Source organism: Chelonia mydas, chromosome 8, assembly GCF_015237465.2.
Source record: "Chelonia mydas isolate rCheMyd1 chromosome 8, rCheMyd1.pri.v2, whole genome shotgun sequence".
In the NCBI taxonomy this organism is placed as follows: Eukaryota; Metazoa; Chordata; order Testudines; family Cheloniidae; genus Chelonia; species Chelonia mydas.
In genome coordinates this window covers 71144832-71169248 of record NC_057854.1, presented here as the reverse complement: position 1 = coordinate 71169248, position 24417 = coordinate 71144832, and the positions used below count along the sequence as shown (strand labels likewise).

The 24417-nt window shown below is 40.2% G+C and overlaps 1 protein-coding gene across 7 annotated transcripts in view; it reads left to right on the top strand.

Moving 5' to 3' along the window:
• The window catches only part of PTBP2 (polypyrimidine tract binding protein 2), a 117007-nt gene that overhangs the window by 72794 nt on the left and 19796 nt on the right, over nt 1-24417 (top strand). For all 7 annotated transcript variants that reach the window (XM_043521472.1, XM_037906130.2, XM_037906132.2 and 4 more), the window contains 5 exons: nt 823-995; nt 1569-1712; nt 5675-5839; nt 5922-6032; nt 20586-20781. In XM_043521472.1, the coding sequence (XP_043377407.1) occupies nt 823-995; nt 1569-1712; nt 5675-5839; nt 5922-6032; nt 20586-20781 (789 nt within the window). The remainder of the gene's footprint in view (nt 1-822; nt 996-1568; nt 1713-5674; nt 5840-5921; nt 6033-20585; nt 20782-24417) is intronic.

The following is a 24417-nucleotide window of genomic DNA, read 5'->3' as shown; positions in this document are numbered from 1 at the left end:
GTAGCAGAGAAAGGCATAACAAGAACCAAGTTAAAGCCAGACAAATACAAATTAGAAATAAGGTACACATTTTTAACAGTGGAGGTTCATTGGGACAAACTACCAAATGAAGTGGAGGGTTCTCCGGCTTTTGATGTTTTTTAAATCAAGACTGTATGCCTTATGTGTTAATCAAATACAAGTTATTGGGCTCAGTACAGGGGTAAGTGAGAGAAATTCTATGGCCATTTTATCCATGGGGCAGACTAGAAGGCCTAATGGTTCCCTCTGACCTTAACATATGAATATAATGCTGTAAGACTGAGAGGCTACCGTCACCGCTCTGAAGACTTGAAGATGGTGGACTTCTCCATTATCTTCCCTTTGTGGAATTCTCCAACAACAACTCTTATTACTCAGGCTGGGCTCTGAGAGGATTTTTTTTTTTTACATAAGTGCCTGCCTATCGATTTATTCTAGGCCCCCCCCCCCCCCCCCCCCCCCGCCCCACACACACATATCAAAGTGAAATTAACTGGACTTGTTTATCAGTTACATAGGTTTTTCTCTAGTCCTCTGGCAATCACATTTGTTCTCCACAAACTTTGTCATATGATCTCTAGCAGTTTCAAATTTTCATCCGCTTGATAGTTTCTTTAGAAATTGTAGGTAAATGTTAAATGGCTTTGCTGACATGAATGGGAGGGTGCATAGCTCACATGGTGACTTGAATATTTAGCCTCAAGTACAAAACGATCTTATTTGAAAAGTTTGTTTGTGTAGATATTTTCTAAAATATTACTGACTTATAAATATGAAATGGAGTTTAAAAATGTCTTTCAGCCAATGGTAATGACAACAAGAAATTCAAAGCAGAGGATAAAATGGATGGGGCTCCTTCTCGTGTTCTTCATATCAGGAAATTGCCTGGTGAAGTGACAGAAACAGAAGTTATTGCTTTAGGCTTACCTTTTGGTAAGGTAACCAACATCCTGATGCTAAAAGGAAAAAATCAGGTATTCTTCTTGTTTCAGGGTTCCATTTATAGTACAGTGACTAAGTATTTTCTCATTCCAGATATACTGGTAAAATCTTACTGAGATTAATCCAGATGTAAATGGTAAATAATTTAATATGAAAAACCTTGCATTCTTTCAGTTTGTACTCCTCTTAAATGTGCTCCATACTATTTCTAGTCTATTTTATGTTAGAAAGCAGTAAAAGACTAATAGTTCAGAGCAGATGACACTCAAAATATATGGCTTTCAGGCTAACCATTTAGGCCAACCTCTTCAAAGGTATCATTTTATGTGCACAAACCCCAGTTTGCTAAACTGGGCAGACGTAAAATGATGTCTTTGAGGATATGGGCTTTTTTTGCCAACTACCGACCCATTCCAGAGAAGTGGGGGGTTTGGTTTTTTGTTGTTGTGTTGGTTTTTTTATTTTTTTGTTTTTGTTTTTTTGGCAAAACATGAAAACTAGAAGTCTTATCAAATCCCTGCATTATGTGAATGTGTTTTATTCTAGCAATACAAAGTGTAGTGTGTAAATACTTTTTTTTTTTTTTTTTAATTCTTACATTTTAGGCTTTTTTGGAGCTGGCAACAGAAGAAGCAGCTATCACTATGGTTAATTACTATTCTGCTGTGACACCTCATCTTCGTAACCAACCCATCTATATTCAGTACTCCAATCATAAAGAGCTAAAGACTGATAATACACTAAACCAGGTATATTTACTGTTATGGAGTATAACAAATGCATACAATAGCAAATTAAGTTTAGCATACATTCAACTATACACTATGTAGTCATGAATATATTTTTGTATAAACAAAACTTTATTTCTGATAGCTGCAGTTTATTGTGATATTATAAAAGACACAGTTTGGAATTGTACATGTTGCAATTATATGTTAGAATTTTATTCATGTATTTCATGGTTAATTGTTTCTAATTAAATTTGAATTTTTTTCATAAAATAAGTCTTAATATTGACTCTTGGTTTAGAAGTTACATAACTAAAACTTTGTTTCTTGGTTCTGGCATTTGAGAGTTCAGTACCATATGGAATTGCCCTAACACTAATGCAGAATCCTACTCCCAGTGTTTTGAATCATAAATTCAATAGTTTTATTAACCTCAGTTTGTTTGGTCTGCTCTTCCCACTGTACAGTTTCTGAAGAAAAATGCATTAACGATCACCCTGGGAAAAATGTATTCAGTAACTGAGAATTCTGTTGTTTGATCTTGGATGTGTGTAGAACCTATTATTCTTTCAAAACAGTTGTAATACACTTTTTTAATAGAACAGGGAACTGTTTCAAAGATAATGTAACGGGCAGTAAAGGTCTTCCTAGTATTTGAGGTTGCTGTATCCTACAAAGTATGGGGAAAAGAAGCATTGACCCTTCGTAGTTCAAATGCTAATATCTTCATGTTCATTTCTTGTGTTCCCTTTTCGATCAGACTAATGTTGTCTGTTGTGACAATCTACAGTTTCTGTTACTCTCTTGTCATACTTAAGTCCTTTTTGATATAATAGTGTGTTAATGGCAAATTTATTTTTTTAATTATGTTTTTAAGAGAAGTTTTCTGGAAACTTCCCTGCTTGATAGTTTTGCTTTCTGCTAAAATTAAGTTCGGTATTAATTTCCCTGCCTGGCACTACAAACATACTAGATCTTTTGGATCTCTGAGTATTCTCCTACCCATTAAAGAAATATTTTAGATTGTAAGTATAAAAAGTGCCAGCTGTAAGAAATGAGTACTTAAAGGTAAATAGAATGAAGTTTATAAAGGGAATGATAAAACATTACGCCAGCATGGGCAATATGTGGTGGATTCATGTACAACTTTAAACAATAGGAACACTATCAGTCATGTATTTGCCTTTCATTTTCTTTGGGGTCCTGTGGCAATATCCTGCCTGCTTCAATCAACCGTCTTCTGCTCTGATGTGATGCTGTCAGCCTTTTGGCAGTATCCTTGCTTCCGTACCATCTTTGTTTTAGCACTAAGTTGGCTCAGTCTTGTAAGCACCCTTTATAATGAATTAATTGACAGTACAATGCTGTAAATATTCTGTGACATCACCAGCATGATGGAGCAATATACAGAGCAGGATCCAGTTGGCTATGATGGGGATGGACATTGTCGTACCTGCTGGGAAAACTAAAAAGGAGTTGTTGATGGGTCATGTGCAGATTATTCCATTAAGTCTCGTCTGGTGGGGCATTCACCACATAATTTTGTTACCCAAATTTGTAGGTTACATTTGAAAGCTAGGCAGTTTCATTTTTAAAATGGTCCTTTCCTTACATTCACGACAGAGAAATGCAAAGAAAATGAGAGAATCAGTAGATTCATTGCAAGGATGAAATAGGAGAAAAGTACAAATGATTAAGCTAAAGGGAGGAGAGAAGGAGCTGTAATTAGAAAAGATAGGTACCTTAAACAGCCAAGTTTTGAACTTTGAAAGTAAAAATAAGTTGCCTTTATGACTCTGTGAATTTCCCATGATTGGTTGTCAGCAACATGGTTATCTATGGAAAAAGTATAATCACAATAGGTTTATGCCTGACTAAAAGAACAGATTTAAAAGTCATTTGAATGTTTCATGTCATTTTAATAATTTTGTAAAGATATTTTGTCCTAAAAGACATGTAAACACAACAACAAAATAACATTAAAGTTCGGATTTAAAACAAACATTTTTTACCTTGTGTGCTGCAGTATCTAGGCACAACTAGGTGAGTTAAGAACAGAATGACTGCCATAACTGTGAATCTCCTTGATTGTCAGTTTGTCAGAATGAAATGTTTTAATATAGACTTTGTATTTTTGTAGGCTTATGTATTATGATGTTCCTAGGATCATAAGGTGAAATAGTCAAATGTGGTAGAATAATACGAAACTTTAAAAGAAAGCAATTTTATGTAATACTTCATAAGCTAAATATGCAGCTGATTTTGCCTATTCCAACATTATGTTTTTCTCAAACACCTTAAAAGAAGGGTTTCTATAAAAATATTAACTGAATTTTTTCTCCTCCAAAACAATCTATTGCTCTTGTAATTTCTAAGCTGTAGGCGCTACAGTGCAAATGCTCATTCCAACAATCATGCTTGCTCTGGTATGCTGTCCAGTTGACCTTAGTGGAATTAAATGTAAGGAATAAGCACACACTGAAAAAAGAGTGTTTTCAGGCTCTGATGTAGAAAGCCAGAGCAGACAAATCCTTACTTGCTTGAATAGTCCTGATTGAGCTCACTTGTGTGAATAAGAGTTTGTTGTACAGCCTAAGGACCAGAACTTGCAAAAACTTCTTCCCAGGTTACCCTAAGACATAAATTTTAATTGGCACATTATTATTTGTTTAAAAAATAGACTGAAACAATGAAGTAACTCAACCAAATGTTTGAGTGGCGTAAAAGTGAGGTGTGTTTCGTGTGTTTTTTAAAAAGAAATTAACATTGTCTTCAAAATACTTTTGTCAGAGTAGCATTAACTAATGCTTGACACGATACAGTAAACTTTCTTGTCCCAAGTAGTGTTCACCAGGTCTTTTTTTTTCTTACTTTCCTTATTCCTTATTCCTTAATTCGTTTCAGTGTGAGTTGTGGGATCTGCAGTTGTGTATTGTCTCTGGTAATACCTTTAGATTATGCACTATGCATTCATATGTTGGTGATTGATTATGATTTTTACCTGGCATGCACACTTTTGTCTTTTCTGTTGTGTATTATTTTACCTCTTAAAGGTACTGTAATAAAACATGAAATGAAAACCCTCTTTTTTGCATTTTTTCCTCAGAAAATCATCTAACCCTTTTAAAATCAGTTGGCAATAGAAGTAGTTATGTAGACGTGTGCTCATGTGTTGTTACTATGTGATTCTCCGAGGAATTTTTAAAACTGTGCTTGTTGCTTTAAGAAACTCTTGGGATTTTTGTTTTTTAAAGAGGTTGGATAATACTGACTGCAAGTAGTTTGCTCATCTGTGACCACTTTGTTCTGACTGTTCTCAGTTACTGTGTATTATTTCATTAAAACAGAAATCGGAATATTTTAGAAGTACCATACTTGCATTATCTTTTCCTATCAGAACTTTTTGCTTTGTTTTGATTAACTCTAATATGAATATTGGAAATATTTTTTTTTAAAAAATTCAGTTATTCAGTAAATCACATTATGATTCTGTAGTTTTTGTTTTTTGTTGTTGATTTACTCCTCATTGTAACCTGTGGAAATATTCTTCTGAAATCCCCCCAAAGCTCACTTTTTTCCTACTAGTAGAGCCATACTTGCTACTAGAAAGGCCAGTTATTGGCTTCATTTGAAGCCACTTCCTGTTGTTCAGTAAGAACCAATCATTATTTTCAGTATTACTGCCTTCACCCCTGATGGTAAATTATGGTGGTTTCCATTATGCTACCCTAATTTGGCATTGCACTTTATTGTCTAGATCTAGTAGATAGTTTAGTTTTGCTGCCATACCACTGAAGGAATATCTAAAATGTTTACCATTCTATTGTTACGTCAGTAGGTGTATTTTTAAAGAGGTGAACTTTTATTGTGCCAAAGGTAACTAAATATTTGTTAACAGTAAAAATATGAATATAGCAATAAGCTTCTGAACCTTTTTTCTTGAAATACTTTCTTTATAATACGTATTTTTTCTTTTTATTTAGCGGGCTCAAGCTGTTCTTCAGGCAGTGACCGCAGTACAGACAACAAATACTCCCATTAGTGGAACTACTGTTAGTGAGAGTGCAGTGACTCCAGCTCAGAGTCCAGTACTTAGAATAATTATTGACAACATGTACTACCCTGTAACCCTGGATGTTCTTCACCAAGTAAGCCAGTTGTCTGTGTAACTTTTTAGTTTATATGATTTGTAATAAATTTCTATACATATAGTCTTGTTATTTTTGACAGATATTCTCTAAATTTGGTGCTGTATTGAAGATAATCACATTCACAAAGAATAACCAATTTCAAGCTTTACTGCAATATGGTGATCCAATAAATGCACAGCAAGCAAAACTGGTAAGTACAAAATTACTTTTGGGCTAGTGAGTTATCCTGTGGTGATGGAATTATTATTATTTGTGCATGGTATTACCATGACACTGATTTAACCATACATTCCTTTATTAAATCTGATGGCCAAACAGTATTTATACAATTGCTCTAAACTTGCCTAAAAAGCATAAATAATAAGCTATTTACTACATCCAAACAGTAACAAAACATTTATAAGTATCTGAGCAAAATATGTACAAACGGGCTAAACCCCATGGTGCTTACATCCATATTGGTTCCAACATGGTCATTTAGCAATGAACCCTTTAAGAGGTGTGTTTGTTTTTTTTTAAATACCCTGCAACAAACAGGTAAAATCATTGCCAATTACTAACTTCAGATAAAGAACAGTTTGAGACAATTCATCCTTAGTTCTAGTCTTAATCCACATAAGATTTACAACCTCCTTTCTTCCCAAGTCAGTCCTTTCCCTCCTTCTTGCTTATGAGCAGTTTTTCCATTGTATCTGGGTTCATGTAGGCTTTAACACTGGTATGCATGGTGGGAAGGCTTATGCTGGCTTCTTTTAAGACAGATTCCTTTTGTCTTATTTAAAAACATCTGCAGTCCCCCCTAAACGTCAGAGGCCTTGTTTTTAGAGACTTCCACTTATCTTATTAGTTGTTCTTTGAACAGGACATCTTCTCTACTTCATTCCTTCTGGCCTTATAATTTAGTATTTTCAAGGCCTGCCTTCAGCTTGCTAATCGGGGCCTTTCTTTACTACACATGTATTTCTTTAACCAAACTTAAGCTAACCCTGATTCTTTAATTTCATATTTATCGTGTGTGGCTTACAAGAGATATTTGAAAAATGTGTTAGTATAAGACATTGCTAATCTTAGTAATGTCCTAAACTCTTCCACTGCTTTTTAAAGAGAGTAATCTTCTTCATACAGAGATGACGTATACCCTAATAATTGTTGTTTTGTCTGTTGTGGTAACACCTATAGGGCCCAATCTGATATCAGGACCTCACTGTGTAAGTAAAATGAATGAGTACAGTTTTTAGTGTTAAAGTATTGGGTTAAAAAAAATCCTTTAAAAAGCCAAAATCTGTCTTGAGCAACACAGACTGTGCCTGCTAAATTGAAAATTGACTGGAAAGGAGACAAAAGAGAACAAGAAATGACTTGTCCCTATTTAAATACATTTGAAGTACATTAGAAGTGAGAAGACTGTTTGACTAGGCCTTCTAAAAAAACTAGTGGGCTGCATGGGGGTCAGTTGAAAAGCATGATGAGATAGTGAAGTTGTTAAATGATTTTTCCATCATTCTTACTATAGAAGATAATGGGAAATTAATTTTCCAGTGGCAGACTTCAAAGGAAATGAGAATGTGACCTTAACAGAAATTGAAGACTTAGTAAGGAAGTTAAAGAGCAATTTGAAAAACTTAAGTGATGTAAGTACTTGGAAGAGATGGTATTTATCTGAGTGTTCTGAAGAAAATAGTGAGATATTGACAAGGATGCGTGCTATGAAGCCTCTGGCCCGATGGAACTTCACTCATTCAGATAGCTAGCATAAATAGTGAAAAATGCATTCCCCTACCACTTGTTTTCCCGGAAAATGTCATTTCCTCTTGGAATAGATTCTGGACATGCTGATCTATGTTTTTATCACCGCCTCTGGATTGGATCATGGTATCTGCAAATGAAGTGAAGATAGCACAAACTTCACCTTGAGCAGAATGCAGCAAACTACCTCTGGGCAGAGGAAAAAAACACTGAGACAAGACTCTGGTGTACTCTAAACTATCATGCCTCTTTTAGAGGAAGACTTCTGGACCTTGCAGATGCCTTTTCGATGCTGACATGCACAAAGTGATACTTTTCAGTCACAAACATTGTCTGAGGGGATGTTTACACTGCAGCTGACTCAGGGTCCCAGGACTTGGGCTAAGGGGCTGCTTAATTGCAATGTAGATGTTTGTGCTCAGGCGGTAGCCTGGGCTCTGGAACCCTGTGACGGGGGAGGGACCCAGAGCTTGGGCTTCAGCCAAGCCCAAATGTCTGTGCCACAGTTAAAGAGCCCTTTAGCCTGAGCACGAGTCAGATGGCACAGCCAGCTGGGGGAATCCGATTGCAGTGTAGAAATACCCTTACATTTATAGAGGAACAGCATTGCCAGTTCTCTATATTGGCATTGAGACTTGTATGAGTATTCCATATTTTAATGACAGTAGTCAGGGCCTACCTGGAGCCAGGCTGGAGTGCATATGTCTCCCTTTCCGGATGATGGGCTAATTCAAGGATACTGCCATGTAGGACCCCCCAAAATAGTTTGTCAACACCATGGTTCTGGCATCCCTATCTGAATTCTTAAGTCCCAGGTTGTCCCTGAGAGACCAGTTGAGGACATCATATGTCTAGTAAAGAAGATTTGTCATAGCTGGTCATTTTGAACCATACTTATGAGTGTTATGGTTGTCCCTAGCTGTATACATAGTGCTTATGACATATCTCCATATGGATAACCTCATTAAAACCTATATCGTAGTGGAAGCAAGTTCCAGAGGGACTTTCCCATCCCATCTGAATAACTTCAGGGCAACTCTGCCCTGATGATAGTCTATGGATCTTCTTCTGCTAGAACTAGACTTCCAGTTTTAACTAATGTAATTTTCTAATGTGTAAGAGATGTCACCATGGAACAGACTAAAGATTTTCAGACATTCAGAATCCTAAAGGTGATCTTTTTTTAAATAGGCTGTTATTTCTGTATAAGCAAGCATGGAGCCCTGGATTGCAGCTCCTGTGTCAGGAAGCGTAGTACGTGCAAAAGCAGGCTTTGTCTTGGATTTCTCATTTTCGTGGAGAAGAACATGTGCTACAAGTGGTTCCTGGATCAAGGATTTCTCCATATGATACCTATAGATGACCATATTTGCCAGGATCCCATCTCCATACTGTGAGTATGGAGGGTCCTATTTGCTTATCCATCAGTACTTCTGCTCTCCACCAGTACTAGCAAAGATTCTGCCTAACCTCAGAAGAGATAAGATTTCAGTATTCTTGAAGGTGCCCCACACTGCCCCAAGCAGTTACAGTTTTCATGTCTGCTGCAAGGGGTCATCTTGTTCTCTTTGCCTCACTCCTGGCAAGAAGGAACTCCTGAGATTCAGTGTTCCGAGCTGTAGCTCACGAAAGCTTATGCTCAAATAAATTGGTTAGTCTCTAAGGTGCCACAAGTACTCCTTTTCTTTTTGCGAATACAGACTAATACGGCTGTTACTCTGAAACCATGCTTCAAGTTGTTCTTACGCTTTCAGGTGGTGGCAGGAGGAATTACAGTTCTAAGTTGAAAATACAAACAAACACATATGGATGCTTTTAAGTACCCTCCATACATGCCTGACTACCTTTGTCTTTCTGGATTAAAGTCTAGTTGTATTTCTCTTAATATGACAACTCTTTCTGCCCATTGTAAGCCAGTTGAAGGAAATCTATCTGCAACCCATAGTCGTCAGATTAATATAAGGCTTTACACATTTGAAACTCCTCCCTCCCTCCCCCCCCCCTTTTTTTTTTGTGTGTGTGGCATATTACTGGGGTTTGGACATAGCTAATGGTAGCTGATTTTGAGCCATTTCTCTGTCTGTGAGATCAAGATTTTTATTTTTTATGTGGAAGGTAACTTTCCTAGTGGCAGTGGCATTCGCTTGCTAAGTGGGTAAGCTTTCAGCTGTAATGACTGGATCTACCTTATGCCAAATATCAAGAGGTACGGTTGGTATTGCTAATTCATCCAATATTTCTTCCAAAGATGGGGACTGAATTCCTCCCTGTTGAGCCAATCATTCTCCTGGCACTTTTTCTGTATATGCCTGTCTGTTTTAGTGAGGTCTTTCTCCACAAGCCACATTAGAAGGCTTTTGGGATTCCATATGTAGCAGACAAAATTTCTATCACAGGTACCATATCTAAATGGCTGGCAGACTGCATTTCCTATTGCTATCATCAGGCAGGCCTGCAGCCCACCCCTTTCACAGTTTGTACAATGTGAGGCAAGGCAGTTTCTGATGCCAGCCTGAGTCTGTTTTTAATTTGACATGTAAAGCAGCCATATTGCAGCAGCCCTCATACAAAGCGTTGTTGCCTAGATTCAGCTTCAGTGGATGGAGTTTCCGTTTGGTCCCTCATTGCTGTTGAGCCAATGCCCAAACTCTCTCACCCTCTCTTAGTTTTGTTTTTCTTCAGGCATCTTATATTTGAATTGGCCAGTTTTTCAAAGTTAGAATATTGGTCATTTGCCTTTTTTTTTGCAGTGCCTGTTGTAGTATTAATTCTTTTATTCTGAGACATCCATTGATTCAGAGTGAGAATCCTGTGGGGATAATGCCTTTTCAAAGGGGGAAGAGAGTGTGTATCTCTCTTGTTGGGGGGTTTTTTCCTAAGAAATTTTTTTTAGCAGTTTTTTGCGGTTAATTTTTTTACAACTGTGACTAATTTGAGAGGTCTTGATTTATCCTCCATAATTAGAGAGCTGAGTAGAAGATTCTAGGAACTGAGGTAATGGTAGTTTGTTGGACCATGATCAGTGAAAAGGGCTTAGGTGGATAGTCCTGCTGCTGCTACTGCAGCCTTTGAGCACTCAAAAGCTTTGAACTTGGGGATATTCTGCCTTATCTTGTGCTGGGAGCAGAAGACCCAAGAGTAAGAATTCTGTGAAATAATAGTTAAAAAAAAGAAGAATTCCAGGTGAGTAATTTTTCATTAATATCCACTGTGCTGTCAATCTAAATGAGAATTTGAAATGATCTCATTCTTTGTTTATAGGAAAATTTCAATGCATAATTATTTCAACTAGTTATTAAAAAATGAAACTTGCCAAGAATTAAGGAAACAGGCATCAGTCAAGTGGACCATCATGTGACATAGATTTAAACACAGTATTTGAATGTAGCCTTCTGTGTTTGTATGCAAGATAATTTGTATTTAATAGAATCACTTATTAATCGTATATTGGTTTAATATGAGCACAATTTTTTCCAAACAAATAATAAAACTTAATCAGCTGTGAAAACCTCCACTATTACTCTCTTGTATTAAGCTCTTTAATTAGAGCTTTTTAGTCATGAGATTTGTTGCTGGGAAGTACAGAAATAGTTCTTATTAAGAAGCACTGACATTCAATGAAAAATAACACTGATGTGGCTTTCTTTAAACATAAATAAAATTTGAAAATTCATATATAGATGTACAGTGTTTTAGAAATCTCTAAACGGGCCTGATACATGCGTCAACTCCATTTGGAATTATCAAGAACATAATTAGAAAAATACATAATTCTTTGAGTTGATACAGCCATGTATTCTACTTAGATGAGTGCACCCTCAGCACATCACAGCTGGAGAATTTTGCCGAGCAGGACCTGTAGAGGAGCTGCGCTCATGTCTTGTGACCATAGCTCCTCCTCTGGCTATATGAGGCGGCACCACTGCAAACCCCCTCAATTCCTTCTTACTGCTCATGGCTGGGGTTGGAGCTGTGTGTGGTTCTTAACTTCACAACCTCTCTTTCTTAGTGACCTTTCTAGTAGTATACAGTTAATTAGTACCCTTAATATAGTGTTAGTTTTAGTTAGCATTAGTTTAAGTATTTCTCTGGTGATGCCCTAACCAGGGTTTAAACACTGTCCATCGTGTGAGGGAGCAATTCCCAGCAACAATCCCCACATACAGTACTTGCTGTGCGTAGGCAAAGCCCACATCAAAAATTTGTGTTTGATTTGCAAATCATTCACAAGATGGACTCAGATGACAAGGGAACTTTGTCTAAAGCAGCACCTGCTTGAACAGGCAGTGCAGCTTGCTTCGGCACCGAGGCCTCTGTTAGATCAGAGGTCGCCCTCAGGTTCTCAGAATTCTACCGCTTCCTGCTCTGGAACTGGTGCCTCTCCAAAGGGACGGAGGAGTCCCTCCCCATTGAGTGTGGAGAGGAAAAGATTGCATGAGACTGATTAAGGTTGCTCCAGGTTGCGTGGGGTCTTCTCTGTTCCTCCAGAAGAGGTGCAGCCCAGTACGGTGTGAATGCTGGCATGCAGGAAGGAGCAGGACCCATCAACCACTCCCTGGTGCCATGCAGGGAGGATGGAGACCCTGTACTGTTGACTCCGGTTCCAACCCCTGCTTCTCGGTCGCAGAGGTTCCACTCTACATCTCGGTCTAAGGTGAAACCACTGGGCAGGTCTGTGGTGGTGACAGTTGATCTGCCACAGGCCCAGGCACCAGTGAACATTTCCCTTGCAGCGCATCCAGAGTTTTCCCATCCAGGTCCCATCAGTCCTGGAGTAGGATCTGGCTCTGGCACAGTTAACCATTTTATCTTCATCCGCAGATGATTCCATTGTGCCTGGCTCTTCCGCTCCTTTGGTAGTTAAGTATTTCAAGGCATACCAGAATCTTTCGCAGTGCATGGCTGCTTCCCTGGGTATGCAAACAGAGTTCCTGCAGGAGAATACCCATAAATTGTTGGATATCCTGCAGCTGCCTGGCCCTGTTAGTCGCCCTCCCTATTAACGATGAGCTCTGAGAGCCTGCTAAGTTCTCTGAAGCAATCCAGCTTCAGTAGTGCCTATTGTAAAGCATATGGAGAAATGTTATTTCATTCCAGTGCAGCGATTTGAGGGTTTTTACTTGCATCCAGCCCCAGATTTCCTGGTTGTAACTGCTGTGAACCATAGAGCCCGACAGAGCAGATGTAAGTCAACTCCCAAGAATAAAGACTCTAAATGTTTGGACCTGATGTGTCCCCTGAAGCCCTGAGGGAGAAATTTCAGGCATTTATCACCAAAGGCTGATTGGTGGCTAAGACTTCGTTGCAGTCTGTGCTGCATCGCAGAGTGATGGCCTCAGTGGTGACCATGAGAAGGGCTTCCTGGCTGCTGAATCTGGGTATTGCTCTCCATGTACAACAGGCCACAGAGGATTTACCCTTCAACGACGGAGTCCTTTTTTCCAAACAGACGAGACTCCGCACTCCTTCAAGAACTCTATGGCTATCCTACAGTCCTTGAGGGTATATATGCCACCAGTGCAGAGACGTCACTGTGGTGGTCAGCAGCAGCATCGTCTATCATCTACATTTGGGCAGGCTTTCCCTCCCTGAGACAGCAGGACTACCCCTGAAAGGGGCATAAGTCCCAGAGGAGGAGGCATTCTGGTTTGGCCAGTCAACATGCTTTTCCCGAGAGTCCTCCATGTACCCATTTTGACTCCTTGGACCAGAGCCATGTTCCAGTCATTGCTCCCTTCTTCCTGCACACTCCATTTGGGAACAGACTGGTTTGCTTTCACAATGCTTGGGTCTCGATCACCACTGACGTCTGGGTTCTAAGCTCTGTCAAATGTGGCTATGCCATCCAGTTCCTTTGCACAGGACCATGTGCTGTGGCTGGCAGTTGGAAGCTGTGAGCTTCTAAACAAGGTTTGGAATCTAGAAGCCTCTGTTCATTGGCTGAGCCTTAGTCAGGGGGCAGGGCTATCAAGAAGGCCAGGGCTCTATAAAGCCGTGAGCAAGTGACCAGGGCTTTGCGACCAGGGACCGCTAACAGGGAATTTCGAGAGGGTGTTTGGAAGGGGAGTGGAAAGGGGGCGAGGTATACTTGCCATTCTTTAAAACCTTTAAACTAAACTATAATCAAAACTTCTTGATTTAAACAAAAACCCTATCATTAACCTAGGTAGCTGTAGGAGAAAATGCAGGCAGAAACCCAGCAGTAGAGTGGGGGCTATCCTGTTCATTGCACTCAGTGTAGCATGTATGATTACCTGCCCTGTGGGCGGGTGACGTATGTGTGCATTTAGTGCAAGGAGCTCCTGGCCCTCAGAGACGGTGTACGGGCTTTGGAGGCCAGGGTGGTGGAACTGGAGGAGCTAAGGGAGGCAGAGAGGTATGTTGATGAGGCTTTCTGGGACAATGAAGATTTGTCCCACCTCCAGTCAGACAGCCCCTGCGCTGTTAAGGAGGATGAAAGGCCCAGAGAAGGAGAGCAGTCAGCGGGAGCAGAGGGAAATCTTACCATAGTTGGTACCCTCCTTCCAGATGATGTTGGGGTATCCTCTCGCACTGAGGTTACCTCTCTGGGGGAGGGAACTCCAGTCATTAGGAAAAGGCAGGTGTTAGTGATGGGCGATTCAATCATTAGAAACATAGATAGCTGGGTTTGTGATGACCGGGAGAACTGTATGGTGACTTGCCTGCCTGGTGCAAAGGTTGCGGATCTCTCGAGGCATCTAGATAGACTTTTATGTGTAGTGCTGGGGAGTAGCCGGTGATCGTGGTACATGTAGGTACCAGTGACGTAGGGAAGGGTAGGAAAGACATCCTGGAGGCCAAATTTAGGCTGCTGGGAAAGAGACTGAAATCCAGGACCTCTCTGGTGGCATTCTCAGAAATGCTTCCAGTTCCACGTGCAGGGCCAGGTAGGCAGGCAGAGCTTCAGAGTCTCAATGCATGGATAAGACGATGGTGTAGAGAGAGGAGGGGTTTAGATTTATTAGGAGCTGGGGAAACTTTTGGGATGGGGAAGCCTATACAGGAGGGATGGGCTCCACCTAAACCAAAGTGGATCCAGACTGCTGGCACTTAACATTAAAAAGGTTGCAGAGCAATTTTTAAACTAAGAGATGGGGGGAAAGCTGATTGCTGCAGAGGTGCACGTGGATCAGACAAAGACTTCTCTTGGAGGGTCTATTGATAGAGAATCTCTAGGTTTTAGTCAGGAGGAGAGGATGGAAGAGGACAAAGTATGGGCCAGGTCAGACGAGAAACGTTCACATAAAGAATCTGACACATCGGAAAAGGGTAGACAGATAAACAGTGACAAGTTTTTAAAGTGCTTGTACACAAATGCTAGAAGTCTAAATAATAAGATGGGTGAACTAGAGTGCCTCATGTTAAAGGAGGATATTGATATAATAGGCATCACAGAAACCTGGTGGAGTGAGGACAATCAGTGGGACACAATCATTCTGGGGTACAAAATATAACGGAAGGACAGAACAGGTTGTGCGGGTAGGGGGTAGCACTACATGTGAAAGAAGATGTAGAATCAAATGAAATAAAAATCTTAAATAAATCCACATGCCATAGAATCTCTGTGAATCTCTGTGAATAGTAATTCCATGCTCTAATAAGAATATAACAGTAGGGATCTATTATCGACCATCTGACCAGGACAGTGATAGTGACGATGAAATGCTAAGGGAGATTAGAGCGGCTATCAAAATAAAGAACTCGGTAATAGTGGGGGATTTCAGTTATCTCCATATTGACTGGGTACATGTCACCTCAAGATGAAATGCAGAGACAAAATTTCTTGTCTTTAAATGACTGCTTCTTGGAGCAGCTGGTGCAGGAACCCACAAGGGGAGAGGCAACTCTCGATCTAGTCCTGAGTGGAGCGCAGGTTCTGGTCCAAGAGGTAACTATAACAGGACCACTTGGAAATAGTGACCATAATATAATAACATTTAACATTCCAGTGGTAGGAAGAACACCTCAATAGCCCAACACTGTGGCATTTAATTTCAGAAAGGGGAACTATGCAAAAATGAGGAGGTTAAACAGAAATTAAAAGGTACAGTGACTAGAGTGAAATCCCTGCAAGCTGCATGGACACTTTTCAAAGACACCATAATAGAGGCTCAACTTAAATGTATAGCCCAAATTAAAAAACACAGTAAAAGAACTAAAAAAGAGCCACCGTGGCTTAACAACCATGTAAAAGAAGCAGTGAGAGATAAAAAAGCATCTTTTAAAAAGTGGAAGTCAAATCCTAGTAAGGTAAATAGAAAGGAGCATAAACACTACCAAATTAAGTGTAAAAATGCAATTGGAAAAGCCAAAAAGGAGTTTGAAAGACAGCTAGCCAAAAACTCAAAAGGTAATAACAAAATGTTTTTTAAGTACATCAGAAGCAGGAAGCCTGCTAAACAACTAGTGGGGCCCTTGGACGATCGAGTTACAAAAGGAGCGCTTAAAGATGATAGTCATCGCAGAGAAACTAAATGAATTCTTTGCTTCAGTCTTCATGGCTGAGGATGTTAGGGAGATTCCCAAACCTGAGCTGTCTTTTGTAGGTGACAAATCTGAGGAATTGTCACAGATTGAAGTGTCATTAGAGTTGGTTTTGGAATTCATTGAGAAACTTAACAGTAACAAGTCACTGGGATCAGATAGCATTCACCCAAGAGTTCTGAAAGAACTCAAATGTGAAATTGTGGAACTATTAACTGTGGTTTGTAACCTGTCCTTTAAATCAGGTACTGTACCCAGTGACTGAAAGATAGCTAATGTAACACCAATATTTAAGAAGGTCTGTAGAGGTGATCCTGGAAATTACAGACCGGTAAGTCTAACGTCTGTACTGGGCAAATTAATTGAAACAATAGTAAAGAATAAAATTGTCAGACACATAGAAGAACATAAATTGTTGCGCGAAAGTCAACATGGTTTCTGTAAAGGGAGATCATGTCTTAATAATCTATTAAAGTTCTTTGAGGGGGTCAGCAAACATGTGGACATAGTATACTTAGATTTCCAGAAAGCCTTTGACAAGGTCCGTCACCAAAGGCTCTTACGTAAATTAAGTTGTCATGGGATAAGAGGGAAGATCCTTCCGTGGATTGAGAACTGGTTAAAAGACAGGGAACAAATGGTAGGAATAAATGGTAAATTTTCAGAATGGAGAGGGGTAACTAGGTGTGTTCCCCAAGGGTCAGTCCTAGGACCAATCCTATTCACCTTATTCATAAATGATCTGGAGAAAGGGGTAAACAGTGTGGTGGCAAAGTTTGCAGATGATACTAAACTACTCAAGATAGTCAAGACCAAAGCAGACTGTGAAGAACTTCAAAAAGATCTCACAAAACTAAGTAATTGGGCAACAAAATGGTAAATGAAATTTAATGTGGATAAATGTAAAGTAATGCATGTTGGAAAAAATAACTCCAACTATACATACAATATGATGGGGCCTAATTTAGCTACAACTAATCAGGAAAAAGATCTTGGAGTCATCATGGATAGTTCTCTGAAGACATCCACGCAGCGTGCAGAGGCAGTCAGAAAAGCAAATGGGATGTTAGGAATCATTAAAAAAGGGATAGAGAATAAGACTGAGAATATCTTATTGCCCTTATATAAATCCATGGTACTCCCACATCTTGAATACTGCTTTCAGATGTGGTCCCCTCATCTCAAAAAAGATATACTGGCATTAGAAAAGGTTCAGAAAAGGGCAACTAAAATGATTAGCGGTTTGGAACAGGTCCCATATGAGGAGAGATTAAAGGCTAGGACTTTTCAGCATGGAAAAGTGGAGACTAAGGGGGGATATGATAGAGGTATATAAAATCATGAGTGGTGTGGAGAAAGTGAATAAGGAAAAGTTATTTACTTGTTCCCATAATATAAGAACTAGGGGCCATGAAATGAAATTAATGTGTAGCAGGTTTAAAACAAATAAAATGAAGTTTTTCTTCACTCAGCGCACAGTCAACCTGTGGAACTCCTTGCCTGAGGAGATTGTGAAGGCTAGGACTATAACAGGGTTTAAAAGAGAACTGGATAAATTCATGGAGGTTAAGTCCATTAATGGTTATTAGCCAGGATGGGCAAGGAATGGTGTCCCTAGCCTCTGTTTGTCAGAGAGTGGAGATGGATGGCAGGAGAGAGATCACTTGATCATTACCTGTTAGGTTCACTCCCTCTGGGGCACCTGGCATTGGCCACTGTTGGTAGACAGGATAGTGGGCTGGATGGACCTTTGGTCTGACCCAGTATGGCCATTCTTACGTTCTTATCCCCCTCCCCTCCTCCTTCCCCATCCCTATTCAGGGACACCTCTCATGAGATGCTGTTCCTCAAGCAGGATTGCTCTCTGCTGGCTTTGGGAGCAGTGGAGGGGGTTCCGCTGGAACACCAGGGTCAGAGCTTCTATTTCTGGTACTTTCTGGTGCCCAAATTCAAGGGAGGGGGAAGATGCTTGACCTTCATGGCCTCAACATGACATATCCTCCCCCATTGTCTTGGAACGACTGGTTGACTGCTCTGGACCTTCTGGATGCCAATTTTCATGTGGCAGTTTTGCCAAGCCACAGAACGTTTCTTTGTTTTGTCATAGCAGAGCACCATTTCCAATATGTGGTGCTTCCCTTTAGCCTGTTGGGTTTTTTACCATGTGCCTGGTCATGGTGATGGCATACCTCAGGAAGGAAGGAATCTACAACTTCCCTTACCTGGATGTCTGTTTACTGAGTGGCAGTGTCCAGAGCGGAAGTCCTTTTCCACGTCTACACTACATGCACTTGCTCGAACATCTGGGTCTCATCCTAAACACTGGAAAGTCAACTTTGGTTCCCATTCAGAAAATTGAGTTTATTGTTGCCCTTATAGACTCTCTAAGAGTTTGAGAGCATTTTTGCCAACTGACAATTTTCAGGCAATTTGCCACCTTTGCCTCAGTCTGCAGTCTCAGCCTTTCACAAGAATTCGGATGTGCCTGAGGCTCTTGGACTCTGGGTCTGTTTGCACACAGCTGGTCCAGTTTGCAAGGTTGCATCTTTGCCCCCTTCAAATGTGTCTCAGGACAGTTTACTGTCCAACTCTTCAGTCGGACAGATTGGTCCATCTTCCTCCACTGGTCCTGGACATCTCACAGTGATGGATGCTTCCAGAGGATGTTTGTCAGGCTGTTCTTTGTCCGGCCCTCACCAGCAAGGACTTTTGTCACCAAGGCCTCCCTGAGGGGCTGTGGAGCACATCTGGGGCTGCTGAAAAGTCAAGGTCAGAGCTGCATATCAGTCTGATGGCACTTCAGGCCATCTACAATGTCATGCTTTTCTGGACCATATTGGGCTCAGTGGTTCACATACTTACAGACAATACCACCACAATGTATATGTGAACAAGCAAGGGGGAGCACACTCCAGGATGCTCTGCCAGGAGGCAATCAGATTGTGGTAGTTCTGATTGTGGAGAGTATCATGCCGGTAACCAACCACTTACCTAGGATCCAGAATCATCTTACCGACCACCTCAGCAGCACAGGGAGCTGGGAGCGCGGACAGGGGTAAGGGGGCCGAGGTGGATGCTAGCAGCCAAGGCCTGCGGCAGGGCTGGCGGCCAAGGCCTGCGACAGGGCCGGCTGCCAGGACCCCGGGTGCGGGGCCAGGAGTGGAGCTGGGCGGAGCTCCCTCCCCACCCCCGTCGGGGTTAGTCTGGGCCCTAGCTGTGCCCCTTCCCCTAAAATTACTCTGCACCTCACAGATTGAAGTGAAGTTTTCTGATATACATAATGGCCACTTGCTTGAAATTGACTTTCTGGTAAAGCCCTTAAGTCCTTCATTAGCATTTCACAAGATTTCTTTGATGGGTAATTTAGTTGCAAGGGTATTTACCATGTAAATGTTTGCTATTACATTATGACAGGAATAGATAAGTGAAAACTATACAAGAAACATTCCACTAGTTTCTGTGAGGTTTAAACCTCTGAATATATACTATACATTCAACAATTACTTTGATCTATCCTAATAAAAAGTAAATTGGCCTGAATACACTTTCACATCTAACAATCGCTTTTGAGTACTGTTTGTGAGTCACCTAAACGGAATACATGGCTGCGTGTACTCGAGGAAGAAGAAGTGGTTAAAGATATGATGCAGACATGTGTTCCATGACCCATCCTACATCCCCTCTGCATTGGAGTCTAGTCTCTGGGTGTTCTGTGCAAAGGAACTGAGGGGGGTCGAAGCGGCACCACCTCATATAGCCGGGGAAGGATTATGGCCACAAGGCGCGAGCACCATCCGTTTTCAAGTACTGCTAGGCAAAATTCTCCAGCTCTGATGAGGTGGGCACACACATACCTAAGTGGAATACTGCTGCATCACATATCGAACCACAGTAACAGTAAGGAATTGTTTGTTTTAAAAAAATTAACTTAAAATAGGTGTAGCAGATCTTTCATTTATCTTTTAAGTGTTGATGCTGCTCTTGTTCAACAGTAGAACAAAAAACATTCTACATAGAACACTGCAAATACTGTGATCCTCCACATAACCACTTTTTACGTATTATTTTAATGCCTTCTATTTAGTCGTCTCTCTCTGTCTAATGCCCCTTTAAAAAGAATGCTTTACTGTTTTTAGTAGGTTTTAACTTTTGAAAACTTTACAGTATATCTGCATTAAACTTGAGTTAAATACCAAGCAGCGTGGAACAAGGTTGATTCAGTAGATCTGACAAACTAGTTCCCAAGTTTTACTGCACTAAAATGCTACTATAAATCTCCGGGTATTTTGGTATGCAAAATTTTTCAAGGTAAGGGAAATTAAAAAGCTTCCAGGAATGACCTTTATGAGGTACCTAATAAATTTGATCTTTATTGGTTTTTAAACTAAATAATTTTAGTTTAAATGGACAAATGTGTGCTCACTTTTATCAGACTTCAACAGTTGTGACCAAGCTATATTTTATGTTATTAAATACATTTTTCCTCTTTCAGGCATTAGATGGTCAAAATATTTATAATGCTTGCTGTACCCTACGGATTGATTTTTCCAAACTGGTGAATTTAAATGTGAAGTACAACAATGATAAAAGTAGGGACTATACTCGACCTGATCTTCCGTCTGGTGATGGGCAACCAGCATTGGACCCAGCTATTGCTGCAGCATTTGCAAAGGAGACTTCACTTCTAGGTATGATTTTAATTTTCAAAACACTTCCCTCCCCATTCCCAATTAATCAAATGCAGTCTTTTTATTATTAATCATTGTAATTATTTAATGTTGTTATTATGGTAGAGCCCAAAGATATGTTAGGGTTGTTTTCAGTTGCGCTGTGCAATTGTAGTAAGACAGACAGTTTCTGCCCCTGTAAGCTTACTGTATAAATAGATGAGAGAGAAACAAGAATAGGACAGAATGTACACATTATCAAAAGTTGGAATCTAGTTACTTACATTTTTTAAATTTCCCCAAACCATCCTTCCTTTTGTTCTGGTGTCAGTCAACTTGCTCCACCATTGATGACCTAAAGTATCTTCCTTTCATCCTGCGCACCTCATGGCAAAATCTTTGGGACTTGATATTGGCCTTGTTAAAGTCAAGGAAGCTTTTCTATTGATTTCAGCAGGAACAGAATCTGTGTCCTTATTGGCACTGTAAGCAGGTCGTGAAATTTTTGCTTGCTTTCATGTTTGCAGTGTCCATTTTCTTCAACTAAGAAAGATGACATGTTGCTTTGAGGAAGAAGTGTCATCCTGTAACTTCTATAAAAATACCAAAGAAATAAAAGAACAGATAACAGAAAGGAGACCATGTATATAAAGAAATTCCATCTTAGTATTTTATTTTTAATAATTATTGCATTTTTTTTCCTTTATATAGATCAGCACTCTTATCTCTAGTGCTCTGGTATGCAATCTCAAGAGCCGATAAGATATTAGAACCCATCAGAAGAAGCAACTGAGATTCCCTGAGCAGTGCATAAACATGTCATAGCTTCTAACGGTCTTCTCTGCTTGTTGGTAGAGACGATACATTCAGTACTTACTGTACTTATGCTTTGAGAGAGAAATTTTTAATACACTATATCTTGTTTTTGTTTTATCATTTTAATTTGGTATCAACCCTGTAAATTTCATGATTGCATAAACTAGTAAGCATTACCCAGTTCCTGTTCTGGATGTCCTTTATACTTTGAAGTTTTAGGGTTCATTTTGTCAGCAGAGTTCAGATTGGAGTTAGAGATTTTTTTACAATACCTAGTGAACTGTGGTGTGTTTATTATCTTACCCACTTATTGTTTGTTTCCTTTGGAGTTGGGAAGCTAGAAGGAAGGATCAGCCATTCATGTAAAGTGCTTCATTCTGTTTTGAAGTATTTGGTTATAGGCAGAGCCGACAGCACCGCCTATTACTGAAGTTGCCCAACACTTCTGATTTCAGTTGCTCTGACCCTGTTGTCAGTTGGCCAAACTTCAGTAATTTGGGCTGATAATTTCCATGCCAGATATCTGTCTCATACTGAATGTTTGTTTGTTTTTAAATGTTTAGCCAAAATAGCTCAGCCATTTCTGAGAACAAGGCTAGTGGAAAATACGTTTGTTTTCGCCTTGTTAAAAAATTCTGGTGCTCTTTTCTTTTGAGAAAGTTTAGTGCTCCACACCCCACCCCACCCTCACTTTAGAGCAGGGACTTGAAATTTGACAGGGTGTGATCTTTGTGTCAGGGCTGTGCCTTTTGCCATCACACCAGTGGGGGTGGAGAATGTGAGTGGGGGAGCGAGAGGAGAAAGATTGGATGAAGAGAGGCAGGAAGCTGGGAAGGAGACTGAGAACAAAGAGCTGAGGGTTGAAGTGGGAGAACTGGGAGTGGCTGTGTGGGGACACTGGGACCAAGACAGACTGGAAGGATGACAAGGATTTGTTGGGCAACGAGACTGGGGCCAGGACAGTGGTTCTCAACCTGTGGCCTGTGCACCACCTGTGGCCCAGTCAGCACACAGCTGCAGCCATGTGACATCCTAAGGGCCATATAGGTAGTATTGGATGCAGCCATATAACACATTGTGGGCTGCATAATGGTAGATAGGTTGAGAACCACTGAGCTAGAATGAGAAGCTTGATGAGTGGAGACAGACTGGTTACCTGATGAGAATGGGACTGGGATGGGGAGCCGGGGTAGGGAAGAGACAGGACTAGAACAAGGCCAGATTAGGGAAGCTCAAGAAGCAAAGGTCTGTCCAACTCTGTGATTGAATTTCTGTATCTTCAGTTTGCTTTTTAAAAACTAGCAAATTTACACATACGTGCAAAACTCTGCTAAAAGAACATTAGTAGGGTTGCAAAATCAAGTCAAGAAGAAAAGGAGTACTTGTGGCACCTTAGAGACTAACAAATTTATTTGAGCATAAGTCAAGTCAGAGGTTAGGAAATGCAGAATTAAGGTTGTCTGTGTAACCTTAATTTGGCCCTCTTGTGTACATGCATATGCTACAATCTTTAAATGATCGCATACCATTTATTCTAGAGGGCTTCTGTCTTATTCAGTGTACAGGATGGACCTGCTCTGGGGAGGAATCAGGGTTGTGTAATAAAAGAGATTGTCTGTAGAATCTCTGCCATATTTATTGCAGAAGTTGGAAGGTGTGTAATGAATGAGATAGGGAATTGTAGGAACAAAGAGAATGGGTGTTATGGTTAAAGCAGTTGAATGGTCCCTTGAGAATTGGTTTATATCCCTTCCCCTGCCACAGAGTTCCTAAGAGATGCTGGGCAAATTGCTTAAACCTTTCTTTCCACGGTGGTCAGTAATTGTGTGTTCCTCATTTTCTGGGTGCCTGACTTGAGACCCCAAGGTCTGAGTTGTATAGCTTCTAAGCACTAACACCTGCAATTAAAGTCATTGGGACCTGTACTTTGAAAATATACAGTGATATAGAATGCTAAGTTCTCTGAAAAAATCAGGTTCTGGGAGTCTCAAATTGGGCACCCAAAATTAGTGAACACTTCTAATTTCTCTCTGCTTCAGTTCCCCATAGGTAGTATGGGGATAATAATCCCTCATTTCACAGGCTGTAATGAAAATAAATGTGAAGTACTCAGATACTGTAGTAATGATTGCCATAGAAAAGCCCATGAGGAAATTGATAATTCTGTCTTTAGAGCAGAGTTTAATTAGTGTGCAGTAAAGAAGGCATGCGGGCACACAATGAACAATGAGGAGAAAACAAAATATTGAAACTACTCTGTGAGCACTGTTCTTTCTGTGCACTGAATGAGGCACTGATGTAGTCTGTTTCAAAAAGGACTATATTAATACGGACTAGGTACCTTTTAGTTCATGCCAGCAGGGTCTATACAGGGTATTTAGGGTGCTCTACAGTTCACACCCCCCATAGACTGGACTGAGGCACTTCTAAAAGATCTATCCTATTCTAATAAGATTTAAATTACTATTTAATGACAAAATTATTTAACATAAGAACGGCCATACTGGGTCAGACCAAAGATCAATCTAGCCCAGTATCCTGGCTTCTGACAGTGGCCAATGCCAGGTGCTCAAGAGGGACTGAAGAGAACGGGTAACCATCAAGTGATCCATCGCCTGTCACCATTCCCAGCTTCTGGCAAACAGAAAAATTGATTTTTAAAAAATTCATCTTAAAAACCATAAATGATTTTTCCAAATTATTTTAATAATTAATAGAAAATTAATAGAACCTAGGTACATGATAAATTCCCCTTACCATCATCTATTTCATGAGTATGGAGATTGATATAATTCCCCGCCCTCCCCCCACCCCATGTTAATTTTGTTGAATAGGTCACTG